This window comes from Heliconius melpomene, chromosome 17 (assembly GCF_056956725.1).
Source record: "Heliconius melpomene rosina isolate 202511_hmr_F chromosome 17, ASM5695672v1, whole genome shotgun sequence".
In the NCBI taxonomy this organism is placed as follows: domain Eukaryota; kingdom Metazoa; phylum Arthropoda; class Insecta; order Lepidoptera; family Nymphalidae; genus Heliconius; species Heliconius melpomene.
The window spans coordinates 12,068,566-12,082,653 of NC_140405.1; the positions used below are offsets into that span (position 1 = coordinate 12,068,566).

The 14,088-nt window shown below is 31.6% G+C and overlaps 2 protein-coding genes across 8 annotated transcripts in view; both read right to left on the bottom strand.

Annotated features, from left to right (window-relative positions):
* The window catches only part of hts (adducin 1-like protein hts), a 56,904-nt gene that overhangs the window by 2,807 nt on the left and 40,009 nt on the right, over nucleotides 1-14,088 (bottom strand). For 2 of the 7 annotated variants that reach the window (XM_085200824.1, XM_085200822.1), the window contains exons 8-19: nucleotides 13,857-14,077; nucleotides 13,360-13,497; nucleotides 12,841-12,935; nucleotides 12,051-12,171; nucleotides 9,987-10,010; nucleotides 8,666-8,776; nucleotides 8,264-8,395; nucleotides 7,421-7,580; nucleotides 6,810-6,905; nucleotides 6,090-6,161; nucleotides 4,926-4,979; nucleotides 4,398-4,544 (exon numbers count right to left, since the gene is read on the bottom strand). In XM_085200824.1, the coding sequence (XP_085056950.1) occupies nucleotides 4,398-4,544; nucleotides 4,926-4,979; nucleotides 6,090-6,161; nucleotides 6,810-6,905; nucleotides 7,421-7,580; nucleotides 8,264-8,395; nucleotides 8,666-8,776; nucleotides 9,987-10,010; nucleotides 12,051-12,171; nucleotides 12,841-12,935; nucleotides 13,360-13,497; nucleotides 13,857-14,077 (1,371 nt within the window). The remainder of the gene's footprint in view (nucleotides 1-4,397; nucleotides 4,545-4,925; nucleotides 4,980-6,089; nucleotides 6,162-6,809; nucleotides 6,906-7,420; nucleotides 7,581-8,263; nucleotides 8,396-8,665; nucleotides 8,777-9,986; nucleotides 10,011-12,050; nucleotides 12,172-12,840; nucleotides 12,936-13,359; nucleotides 13,498-13,856; nucleotides 14,078-14,088) is intronic. The other 5 variants (XM_085200823.1, XM_085200825.1, XM_085200826.1 and 2 more) reach the window with 5 other exon arrangements.
* Nucleotides 7-4,315, bottom strand: LOC146530318 (uncharacterized). Its single transcript, XM_085200680.1, has 2 exons — nucleotides 4,208-4,315; nucleotides 7-3,433 (listed from the first exon to the last, which is right to left on the bottom strand). Exons 1-2 carry the CDS (start codon nucleotides 4,313-4,315, stop codon nucleotides 743-745), a joined length of 2,799 nt encoding a protein of 932 aa, XP_085056806.1. The 3' UTR covers nucleotides 7-742.

A 14,088-nucleotide genomic window follows, 5' to 3' on the forward strand; every position in this document is an offset into this window, starting at 1 on the left:
CTAAGCATGCGTTAAAAATTAACATTCCAAACAAAAAGCACAAGTTTTAAAACAAAAATTGTCTTTGGTTGCAATTTTATGCAAAAAAAACTACCCACATAACTGTTACACCTAGACAATGAAAAATTACCTCAAATTTTCAAATAATTATTAACCCATAATAAATGAGTTCATGACTTCGATTTTAGTGGCCTTTCATTTTGTTTATAAATTTAAAGTTAAATAAATTGACTCCAATAAAACAAATGTGCAAGCAACATGAACTGTAATATAATAGCATTAAAACAAGCTGTTTTAAAACAAAAGACAATACAAACACAAAGAAATAAATGTTTTGGAAGATAATCCCCAAATGTTTTTTTTTATTTAAACTGTATTACGTACAATGTCTTCATAATAATAATTTCTATAATAATATGTATTTCAGGAACTGAAATGTAGTTTCTTTTATATGCTCTTTAAATAACTCTATGCACAAAAGCTTTTGTAAATTAAATAAATATAATACAGTTTATATAAGAAATAACTAAACTAGTAAAAAATAGACATGCAACATTTAAAAAAGCAAATACAATTTATATACATTATATATCTATATATCTTACAAGGTAAAAAAGAAACAAGAAATAAAACAATACGAACCAGTCAGACAAAGGGACAAAACCAGGAATATTTGAAAAAACGTTTACTTTTTTAAATTTATGTAGCGAATTATCAATTATGTTTGAAAAATAAAATAAAATTAGAAGCTACCATCTAACCTACAGTTAAAATCACTTAAATTCAAACTTTCCGTAGATCTAAATTTCGACACGATTTTAAAATACAATGCGTGCTCATACGACGGCCATGTTGAATACAATTTTTTACATTTTTTTCTTAAATCAAATAACAATTTCTTTCTTTCCACTGAACCTATTTCAACATTATTTTCTATTCTAGAATTTGATTCACATGTATTATAATTAGAGCATGTTTCTGTTAAGAATGTATTCTCTGCCATACTTTCATTATTCACTTCATTATCATTAACTTCACTTTTATCATTATTTTTTATTTCATCATTAAAATCAAATGTAAGAAAACTTGGTAATTCTTTATTTCTACGAGTTTTATATTTAGGTTCATCAGCAGATAATGATTCATCAAAAGACAACCAATACTTGATGCCACCACTGTGCGCAGTTTGGGACATTTGCAATATGTTATCTTTTTTAACGAATGGTGAACCTAAAATTGTATCATCTCTTTCGTACAGAACACTTAAGTCATCACCTATAAAACTATTATCAACATGTTTGATAGGTGAGGCTGTACATTCTTTGAAAATCTCATCTCGAAGTAAATTAAATTCATCACCAATGAACGCTGTGTTCATAGCTCTATTTATAACGTAAGTTTCATTAAGTTTAGAGTCTTCGTGTAATTTGAGAGATGTTTCTAGGTTGTTCAACGTCGAATTAGTAGATATTTTTGAATGATCATCAGTAATTTCTTTACCATCATTAGATGTATCATTAATTAATGACACATTCTGATAATTTGGAGAGTTGTCGTCAAAATTAAGCCATTCTTGCGAAGTTGTAAATAAAATATCTTCTAAATCAACTACAGTTATGACATTTTTAATACGTTTTGTTTTATTTTTTTTATAATTTTGGTAACAAACATGAAAGACTGAATTAAAAACATAATACATTATGGCTTCGATAACTTTATTAGCATCTTGAGCATCTGTATCGCTGATTTCAGTTAATATTGTTTCATTTAAATGCAATTCTTTATCAATCTCTGTTACTATTTGTGCTATAGAAAAGTATTCTTCTTTATCTTTTATATCTTTGATAATTACTTCTTCTGAAACGTTAAGCTTATTTTCATTAATAATAAAATCCATTCTATTCAAAATAGATGTGACTATGTCTGTTATTATTTCGTACTTTTCAAACTCTGCTGAGGAATCTAAACTTAATCTTCCAACGGAACTTAAGCCACTTAAAGAACTAAGTCTATCGATATTTACATTACTCTCTTCCTTTTTAGTTTCATCATTACTTTGATCTTTATTTTGAGTTACATTGGTTACATTATAAATTATATTATCATTATGCTCTTCAAGAGATTTCAATGTTGTCAAAACGTCATTTATATTATTATTTTCAAAAAATTTATCTTTATTACATTCATTATTCGAATCATTGGAAGAATCACTTGCACTCACTTTAGATTCTTCTAAAATTGGTTCCAAAATAATCTTTTTAGATATATCTATAACCTTCTTGGGAGATTTTCTTGGACTTTCTTTTTTGTTATAGTCTTCGCAATAGAATTTTATGGGCACAGAGTAATCTCTTATATCTTTTTCAACAAGGTCCCTAACTGGACTTTCATAAGCCGCGGGTTCAAATTCTAAATCGTCTGAAAAACTATGATATTCACCTTCTGTTGATTCTAACGATAAATCATTAATATTTTCTTTTCTTTTAATATCTTCAATAATTATTGCAGGTATGGCTTTATATATTTCCACAACATCATCTCGGGACTTAACACCTAGTATATAATCGTTTTCTATAACTTCTTTATTATTAATTATACTAATTTCCTTCAGTTTTTCAACAACAGTTTGGTTAGCAGAAGCAAAACCATTCCCTATATCACCGATATAGTTATCTTCATTGAACTCTTGACTGTCTACGAACTCCGAAAGAGATGTTTTTAAAATTGGTTCACTGAAATTTTGGGTTTGGTTCACTTTAACATTATTAAACTCTGTCTCATCTATACATTTTTGAAATACGTTATCTACTGAAAAGTATTTAGATTTGAGCTTATTGTTCTTTATAGATCGTCTGGGGTAAGAAGATATAATTGTTCCGCACGAATTACACTTAGGTACATGAAAGTGTGTTGGCTCGGGGTCTTTAATATACGAATTTATGAAACTACTGTGAGACCTAGTTCTGTATAGTTTAGTGATATCTCTTTTACTCTTACGAGGTAAAGAACGCGTTCGAAAAGGAGAATCTACTTTACTATCCCATTCTAAGGAAGAAACGGAATATAAACTAGAACGACTACTCAAGTTACCAGGATTATATATAGCAATTTCCTCGTTAAGTCTACTATTTAGACTTATTTTACATTTTGGATGTCTGTCTGTTTCGTATTGAGTTATGACATTGGAAAAATTAAGATTTCTCGAATATTTGTGAAGAGAACGCTTGTGAGATGTGCGAGCTTCGTTAGTTTCAGTTAGCTTTGTACCTGTTAGGAGTTTAGTGGTGTTAGTAAGACTCAAAGGGAAGATGGAATTTTTTAGCTCAAATCTAAATACTAAAATTTCGTATATCTTTTTAAAGTTCCACGATTCAAAGTATGTAGTACCATTGCCTGATATCTTACCCAACTGATGTATATATTCATATATAAGCTAAATACTTTTATAACCACAAAAAAGGCAAAAAATATTTTATATGAACTTTTTTTATACGAAATTTTAATATAAAATATAATGTTATACAAAAAAGTAGTAAATATATACAATAAAACAATAATTAATAAACTGTTTACCTATAAATACTCAAAAAATAATATACTATGGGTGTAATGGGAACAACGCAACTTAAGACGTCACAGGACAATAACCTAGCACGAGATCATGGAATTAATGAAAGACGACATGAAATGAATACAATTTCTATGAAGCACTGCTCTCTAGCAACATTGATAGTTTAAAACACTTTCAATTTTCTAGTTCTCTTACTTTCTCTATTCATTAATTATTTTTTCTCCATCACTGCATTCTTTCATAAATTTCTTAACACTTAATAACAACAAAAATATAATCTATATCTTTCATGTAATCCAAATCCATTCTCACATTCTTTTCCTATATCATTACTCCCTCATCCTCCATACACCTTTCTTCCACACACTTGTACTTTTTCTATATTTTATGTATAAAACTGAGAGATCGACTTTCTCATTGACTCTCCTTCCTATTCTCATTTGTCATCTTTCCACTCTCGATTTCTATGGAGATTTTCTATTACCCACTCTCATTCTATAAAACAGAAAATAGGGAGGAAAAAAAATCTATTTCCTATCTTATTCTCTTCTAATCTTCTATCTATATCTCCCCCACTCTCGCACTCTTATCTTACTCCACCTCCCTCTCACTTTCCCAATCCTCTATCTATATCACCCTCAAGGTCACTCTTTTATCTATCGCTGACTCTCTCACTTCCAACTCTCCTTCCCAAAACTCCCTCTCTAATTCCTCCCTTTCATTCAGTTTCTCATCATCTTTCATTACACTAGCTCCCACCTCTTATCATCCTTTATATCACTCCCTCCCACTCCCTTAACTATCCCTATCTCCATCTCTCTCTCACCTCTCCCAACGGGACCCTGGACGGTATACTGTCTGACGACAATCGGTCCTTGTATAGGCATCGGTACTGAGGAAGTGCCTGACGGTACTGACGATGTCGAATCTAGGAACACCTCGTCATCGGACAGCAGGTTCGGATCCCGGGAATCTTAGTTAAAGTAATTTTTTTACATATTTATTTATAGATAGGTTTTTGAGGATATCTTATTTTTGGGACTTATATATATATATATATATAGTATTAGTATGTACTAGTAAGAAATAATAGGATATATTTTTTAATATATTATTATTAAAATTATATCACGCTATCTGTGCACGTGTCGAAATTGAATTGGAAGAAAAAAAATCGTGCATAGCATTTGCTTTAGAGGCAAACATTTCGTTACTTGCAAAAATAAAAAATATTAATGAAATTAACATAATTTTTTTAAATTTAAAACTAAATAAATTAATATAACTTTTTTGCAAGTAACACGTAATAACAATGCGTAAAATAGCAAAAAAAATATATATTTTAGATACAAACCTCTGGTCCTATCGGCGTGCTCGCGCTCCGCTGACAAGAAATCTGTCGTGTCCACTATAAAATATACATGCACACTACTTTATATACGAAAAATGCAATGAAAAAAAATGATAAAATTTTGACCTTTCTTTCAAAAAAAAAGGAATAAAAATTGAAAGAAATACACACACCAAACATTTGGTTGCGAAAATTTAAATCAAATACTGACTTATTAGGTTTAACCTTAAAAAAACAAACAAAAAATAGAATATAAGTAAAAAAAAAAGTCTGTCTTAATGTAAGTGATAAAAGAAAACATGTCATCAAGATCAAGCAATTAGTTAGTTATAAAGGTAAAGTAATGTGATTAAGCTTTCATCGAAAATTCTAAATCGGCTTAGCTTAGGCTTTTAAATATAAATAGTTACTATGAGTAAAATTTAAACCAAAAAATATACGAAACTTAAGTTTCGTATAATAAATAATAAAAGGGATATAGACTGATTATAAGTAAAATGAAAACAAATAAAAAAGATCCAATGATGTATGAGGCCAGATGTGGCGCAGGACACGAGCGTGTAACTGTAAACACGACACGGTTGTGGGTTCGATTTCAATTCGAGGAAATTAAATATTTAATATCCTCCAGAATTCGGCGGAAAGTGAGAAGCGTAGCGTCTTAATGCTAAACTCCCTCTGCCTTGCCTGCTATATGCGGGATACAGCGTGAATAATATTACAATAATAAAATCATATAGACAAAAAAAATATTAATAATTCATGAAAATTATGAAGTTTTTTTTAATAATGCTTACAGTATATAATTTAAAATTATCGTTATGAAATACCATAATTTTTTTAAAATGTATATATATATCATCAAAATGATCATAATACGGTCAACAAGTCGTGGCCGGCCTGAAGTTAGTTGCAGATGGCATTCTTATTTCTGTTTATTTTCTTCTATAATGCATAATGTGCAAAAGTTCTCAGTCTTGCTTCAGGGTAGCCACGACTCGTCAGCCCTGCTGTATACTAGTCTAGACTAGACCAACCTAAGATATGCATTTTATTCATACAACCACATGCATCAAAAAAGAGTCAATGCATCAAAATGCTCAAATAAAAAGAAAAAGACCTAAACAAAAATTAAACAAAAAATGTTTTTTTCCGTTATTTTCTTACCATCACTCAACACGACCTCTGGCTGACTGCGCACGGGCACTTGCTTGGTCTCTATCCGGAGAACACGTTGCTCTGTAAAGTTGTATCAAAATATGCTCAGTTTTTATTAAGCGTTAGCTTAGGTATTTTGTTAACTAAATTGGTGTCAAACAGGTCTTCCCCTAAGTATTCGACAACAAAAAACCATCAGATATTGGAATAAAATAATGTAAGCTTTTTTTTGTTTCCACTATATAATGTGGGAATCGAACCCACAATCTGTCACGTGTACAGCCTTGCGGCTATTTAGTCGCACGCTTGTGCCCTTAAGCTACGACTGACCTCTTATGTAAACTTGATCATTATTTAGATTACTAATTAAATAATATCGGTTAATTTAATATATTATAATTATAGTTAATTAACATTAATTATATTATTTTAGATCCTAGTTGTGGCACAGGGGCACAAGCATGCGACTGTAAGCGCGACAGTGTTCGATTACTACTTGAGGAAATTAAATATTTAATATTCAACTTGTCACGCTCTAGTAACGAGATAAAGCACAGTGTTGAGTTCCGCCACTCAATAAACAAAATAAATACCTTTAGAATTCGGTGAAAAGTGGGTCATACATAGTAATAAGGTCATAACACCAGCTTCGCAAGTGCCCCTGCCTCTAATCATCATGTACAGGATACAGAGTGAACCTACAAAAATAAATTAATAAAAGCAACTCACCATCGCGTGACTCATCCTCAGTGTCAGAAGGCGCGGTGTTGGGTGACGTAATTTGCGCTGCGCTCACCGCCTCCGACTCGGAGATGTCGGTGTCGTCTGGAATAAGAAAGTTATTTATTTGCCTATAAATAATATGATCTCTGTTCCGAGCGGGGATAGAACCAGTAGAAGCAGCCCCAAAAGTGTAAACATTATTTTTTTATCTTCACTCTGTATCCCGCAGATAGCAGGCAACCTGGAAACCTCTGAAAACATAAGAGATTCCGTTCACCATACACATATTCACACTTCCGTTTTTTCACCGAATTCTTGAGACATTGTATAAAGAGTGGCGGAACTCAACGCCGCACTTTGCACTGTGAGAATTGAATTAAAATTATCAAATTTAAAAAATGATTCTTCGAGTCAATCCTTCACTGATAATAATAAAAAAATCACTGTGGTATGGTATGGCTTAGTTGGTCAGAACGCTTAGACAGTTTCCAAAGAGGAGTTTAAAATTTTTATACGTTTTCTTAATAAGTATTTTTCTTTCCCAAGTGTGGAATAACACTTTAAAAATGTTAAAATGTAGTGATATCTCTATCTCTCTCTCTCTCCACTCTACTCACAATCGTGCCGCTGTTTTCTCTCAACAGTGCGTCGGTACTCGTCTATCTCGTTGTCGGTGACTTGGTCGAACGGGTTGCGGGCGTAGGGCGCGCTGTATACGGCCGCGTTGTGTTGGTAGCCGCGTTGGATTATACCTTTGGACGCTGCGCCCATTAGTACCTGGTGTAAAAATTGGAATTATGTGTCATTTTTATATATACATATATATATGTTAATCTTAGTAATTAATTATCTAGCATCTTAAAAGTGTAAAGATACCGTACTTAAGTTTTCTCGATTCATTATACAAGGATTTGCCTATCTATCTGCCACGACTTCTTACTTACAATTATGTGATATATATAATAATTTCTCTAAAAATAAATGGCAATACAAAATCCTACATTATAAATTCATATTTAAACAAAAGATTATAAACTAAGAGGCCAGTCGTGGCGCAGGGGCATAGTGTGCTGCAAAATTGACTGGTTATGGGTTCGATCCTCACTCGAGGAAATTAAATATTTATTTAAATTTAAAAAGCAAAGCGCGGCGTTGAGTTTCGCCACTAAACATGCAATGCCTCCAAAATTCGGTGGAAAGTGGGGAACGGAGTGTTTTACCAATAGGTCCCTCTTCCTACCCTGCTGTATCCGGGATACAGCGTGAAGCTGATTTGATTTTTATTTTTATGTTATATACTACAGTGAACAAACGGCCGCCTTGAAGCAAGGGTCGCCTGAAATTTTGCCCCAAGTTTACTACGGAAGAAGAAACTTCATATCTGCGCAGATGTCAACAGCTAACTTCAGAGCGGCCAAGACTAGCAGACTCAAGTTATCCTATAAACGTTCAATACTCACCACATGATCCCCAGTGTGGGTATTAACGGCGTCCTCACCCACTAGCTTGGACGCTTCATCCCATGTAACACCCTCTAGTATGTGGGACTGTGGGCCCGCGCTTATTTTGTCCGCACGACGGTTATCTTTTATCTGTTTTTTGTTTTAAATAGCAAAATTTTTAATAATAATATAGAAAGTTCTAGAAATATGAATAAAGCAATAGTTTTTTTTTTATAAAGACCAAAAAAAGTGTTATTAAGGATGAAAAACTTATCAGTAATTTTAATTATATTAAATGTATACAAAAGGTTTTTTCTGCCAATTATAATTTTTTTTTAAAAAAAACCATCAAATTCAAGAACAATTTTTTTATAATATAATATTTAAAAACATAAGAAAAAAAACATTTTTGCTACATACCTGTTGTTGCAGCTGCTTGAATTCCTTAGGATTTGTATTTTTGGGTACAAATTGTAGCGTATCAATTTTCACTGGAGTACTAGAGTGCGCCGGGGAGCCGTCTTGCACCCACTTTTATTCCAAATTGTCAGAAAAATCACCATTTTTTGGAATTATTTTTGTCCACGATCACCGTGTAGGGAAAAGAAAATACACAATAATTAGTAAAATGTTGCCATTTCATGTTTAAAAAGCAAGGAATAAAGGTTAGTTCATTGATTGATTGTTTGATAAATAGAGGAGAATAAAAGAGGTGCGGAAAAAAAAGCGTTTTATCCTGGTATCATCGAGCATGTACAGTATATTTTATAGTTTATGAAAAAAATATATATATTCCCATGCAAAGCTTGAAAATTAATGTGCATTTCATTTTAGATCAAAAAATAGCTATTTCATTTAAATAATAAAAACAAGATGATCCAAGAGTTGCAAAAGGAAAAAAATGACACAAAAAACAATTGGGTGCAAGGAGAAGGTTTTTTCATATATGGCAACATTTTATCTAATCATTCTTTTGCCCTCCTACACTGTACAAACTCGATGGTTTTTGTATTAGATAAAATTATTTTATCCACCAGGGTAAAATATGAAATGCTGTTGAATTAATAAAAAAAAGCTAAAATTTTCATTAATAGCTGTGTAGTATGTAATGTTAATAGAAAATATAAGAATTATGACTGTAATGACCGCACCAAAAGTGTTCATAAAATTGGGTATTTGATTAATAATATTATATTTTATATACAAAAATACATACTAAGCAAAAATATAAACTACACATTTTGTCGAAAAAAGTTTCATTTCACAATACATATATTAAAATATTATTATCACAATAATAATAATAAATGATAATAAAATGTGATATCTAAATGTTCATATGTGCGTTGTATCTAAATGTAGAATCAAGCAACATTAGCTTGATTCTACATCGCACGTCACTTCATTATAGCTCGTAAATTTATGGGTCTGTGATTCTTTTTGTCTTGAAATTACGGTTTTTATAAATTTCCTTACATTTCACAATTCAAATACGCTATTTTAATTTAAATAATAAATATCCTTAACTTTTAAATTCACAAATAAAAGCATATACGATTTTTTATTATGGTAGTAAAAAAAATATTAAATATATTTTTTACATAAATTACAATATCTATGTACGAGACGAGTCACATATCATATAGTATAAATAAGCATCAAATGCCCAATTTTAAGTTATTAAAAATAAGAAACCCAGAACCTATAGAGAAAATAAAAAAGAAAATGGCGGCACATTTACCTCTTCGTTGTTAGCGTCCACCCACTGCAAAACATTATTGTATTAGTCACAATTCAAACACAAAAAAACACAGCATTTAGTAAATAAATGAAAAAAAAAATTCAATAGCATTTCGTGTGTGATATATAAAAGAATAGATGTTACGTTTTTTTAAATACATCTTTAATATGTATAGTTCTATTAAGCATAATTTGAAAGCGATACTTTTTTAAAATTTTGACAAAAACTATTAGACCAAAATTATGACAATTTTCATTTTGAACTTTTTAAAGACATGTAGACAATAATGATCATGTCATTTGTTACTACAACAACATTAGAAAGAAATTACCAGTTTTTGCCAAAAAAAAACATCTGCGCAATATAAATCTTTAAATACACACAAATAGCAAATATTTAACTTATTCTAATGTAAATATAATTATATAAAAAAAATATAATTTATGACTAAATCGATTCGTTGACAGTCAAATAAAAAAATAGAAAAAATCGACAATTTGCGCGATTATAGAAAATAAAAAAAGTTATATTTTACTATTATTTTTAAATATTATTATTAATATTTAAGGAATGTTTAAAGATTAATTAACTATTGCATAAGATAATGTCTGCGTTCCTTTTTTAAACTTTAATGACAATATAATTTTCATACACTATAAAAGTTTTTAAAAAATAACAGATAATAAATAGAAAAAAATAAAAAATGCCTACAATTTAAAGACGCCTAATTAACAATATTTAAAAAGACTACTTCTTTAATTTTTTTTCGTATTTTTTGGTTTTTTTTTTTATAAATAAATTCTATTTAATTTAGCGTTATAATGATATAATCTAAATATACTAAGAACTACTATGATGTTCTACTTTAAATATTTGGATCTGATTTTCATTATAAGTTAAATTTTTGACAAAATTAAATTAACAAGCCTCTATATAGGAGTTTTAAACACTTTCGATGTAGTAAATAATCTGTTGTAACCTTCAAAAAGTATTGAATGTAATTTATACACATATACATGACACTTGCATAATGAGTACAAGTTGAAAGTTATTCCATCAAAAACAAAAAAACATATGAAGAGAATAATCTATATCTATTAATTTATTATTATTTTTGGTATTTTCAAGTGAAATCTCAAGCATCTAAGCAAACACATGTTAGTCTTTATATTAGAAAAAAATACACCTTAATTCAATATATTAAAGAAAAAATTACACAATATGGCTGATATACAGAAAAAAAAGTTACTTTAAATATAAAATCTATTGAAATAAAAATACAACTGGGCTTATTTCTTAATTCATCCTACGGCTTCTTTAAACCTCTCCCAAGAAAAGAAAAAAACCTACTGCTGATACTTTGCAACTGGTTAGGTTTATAAAAAAAGTCAATTGATATGTTTTTAAATTAACACAAAAAAATATTCCAGAAACATTACTGATACAAAACGAAAAGCCAACTACAAACAAGTATATTATGCTCAAACATAATTTCAATTAAAGTACACTATGTTAAATAAGCTATATTGAATAGTTAGACGACGACAGCCTCATTTCCTTAAACAATTTTTTTAGGGTGAGTAAATCTTTAGCTCGCATATCTCTGTTTTATAGACATCTTTTTTAATCTCAAAAACTAACCTCTGACTTTCATACTTAAAGATACGAAATGCAGTTAAAAGGACCCCCATCCCCGCCTCAAACCCTCTGAAACATACTCCAAAAGCTATTTCTATATTTCTCTATCTATATCTATATATATTTCTCTGTCTATATTTGCGTTCCGGCCTCACGATTCTGGTTTGAATATGTTTAATCTATTCCTAACCTTATAAGTAAACTTCTAGGGGTCCCTTGTACCGATCAATTTCCATATTTAAAAAGTTTAACTAAACAATGAATAAGCCAAACAAGTCACAAAGTATTTATCCTTTCCTCTAGTTTGTCTACACCCTACACTTCCCTAAGCCCCTCACTCCAGCCCCCGCAATACTCCTAGGACACCTCATAAACAGCCTCCAAGCCTCAGAACCCCTATTCCGCCTCAACCCGCACATATTCTACCTTGGTGATCCTCTTGGGGTCGCTGGTGCCGGTCTCCAGAACCTCGACCTTCTGGTAGACGTTGGGGGAGTTCAGCCAGCGGGTGCGTTCGCCGGCCTTGCCTGTGCCCTTCTTCCATAATCTGTTAAGAAATAGGAGATATAAAAACCTTTTAATAATACTTTTAATTAATAATGACATACGGTAAGGAGATATGTTGCAGCATATATTATGTAGTTATTGATACATTCACTTAGATAATAAAATAAGAGATAACTAAAAACAATATTCATAAATAATATTCAAACGGCAGAATAAATATTTTTAAGTCATGGCAAAGAAATCTCAATAAGATATCACTTTTGAAATAATAAAACTTAATCAATATCGATTCATGCCAGTCGTGGCAGGGGCAAAAACGTCCGACTATAAACGCGACAGGTAATGTGTTTGATTCTCACTCGAAACGAAATACGGCGGTGCGGTACAATGCACGGCGGTTAGCCAGGCCGGCCACTCAACACTCAATATCTTCAGAATTCGACAAAAAAGTGTTAACACTAGGTCCTAAGGTTCTTCCGATCTACCATGCTAGGTAGGCAGAGAGTACGTAGTGTTAAAATACTTCGTTCACATTCACGCTCTCCACCTAATCAAAAAAAAAATTCTATATCTTAATAGCTCCATATTTATTTTAAGATTTTCCTCTTTGTGTGCAATAAAGTATTTCTATCTATCTAAGAGGTAGGTAATCCCGCTACATAATTTTTTTACATAAAATTGTAAATATCTTAGTTCTGCTCTAACTCACCCTTGTTTATACAACTCTTCCTCTTCAAGAAGATATCCAAGGGAAGAGACTGCTGGTGGCACTTCCACATCGTTCTTGGGCTTGGGCACGTCATTCTGTAGAAAATAATGATTAAAAATATTATTACATAATATAGGAAATACCTTCAGTATTTCCCGGCTGAGTTAGTCAAACTTTAATTGTAATTTATAATTAAATATTAACAATTGACCATTAATTGTTTGTCCAGAACTCACAATTAACAATTATTTAATATCATTATTTTTTTGAGCTTCACGTTATATAACAGGGTAGGCAGATGGAAGAGCCGTTCCCATTAAGACACTTCCGTTCCCCACTTTCCGCCTAATTTTGGAAGTACAAATATAATAAAAATGAAGAGTTTGTTTGGTTGAATCCATTAAATTGAAGAATTACTGGTTTAAATTAGAAAAAAATTGTGTCATGTGTCACATACAACACTTCCCACCAGCCATGCAAAGCCACAAACAAAATCTAATATAATATGAAAATAAATACCTTAACCAATGGATGTCTATAAATGTATCCGGTGCGGAACCCAGCGTTATCCAACATACGCATCAGGGCTTCAAACTCCTCACCACCCACTCTCCACTTGCTAGCGTCAGATGGGGGCTTGCGGGACGACTCGAACATCTGGGAGAGAAATTCGGGAGAAACATTTTAAAAAATATATGTCCAAAAAGTTTTATGTAATCAAAAGAAGTTAGTAAAGCACCTATGTTAATTTTTTTAGTGGTATTAGTATTAATGTTAGCAGTGTTTAGTGAATTTCTGAAATATGCTCCCCACTTTGGATAAAGGCTTCCTCGAGACTTAATATCTATTACTAATACATAATCTACATACTCTCAAGTCCTCCCTTACGCTAGTGTAAGCTCTACCAAGGGTTCTACGCAATAAAACTAAACGGAGGCTTCAACGTCGCAAGTATTCAAGTACTCGTTATTTCTACTTAGCCACTCTAATACTCTCCCAAATCTTCTAACCCTTACCTGTCGCCTAGTTTCTTCATCAAGCAGCGTCAACTCATCCAGTGGCAACGACGCCAAGCGGAGTTGAACATCGCAAGCGGCGTTCAAGTTTTTTGCCTGGAAGAAGGCTTCCTCGAGAGTTGCTCCACAGCATAGTGCTCCACCACCGCTCAGCATGAGGACCTTAGAGTGTGGTCCGAGGGCGCGGACCAGTTTGTCGCGTTCCTCGTTGTCCAGGACCCCTGAGAATTTA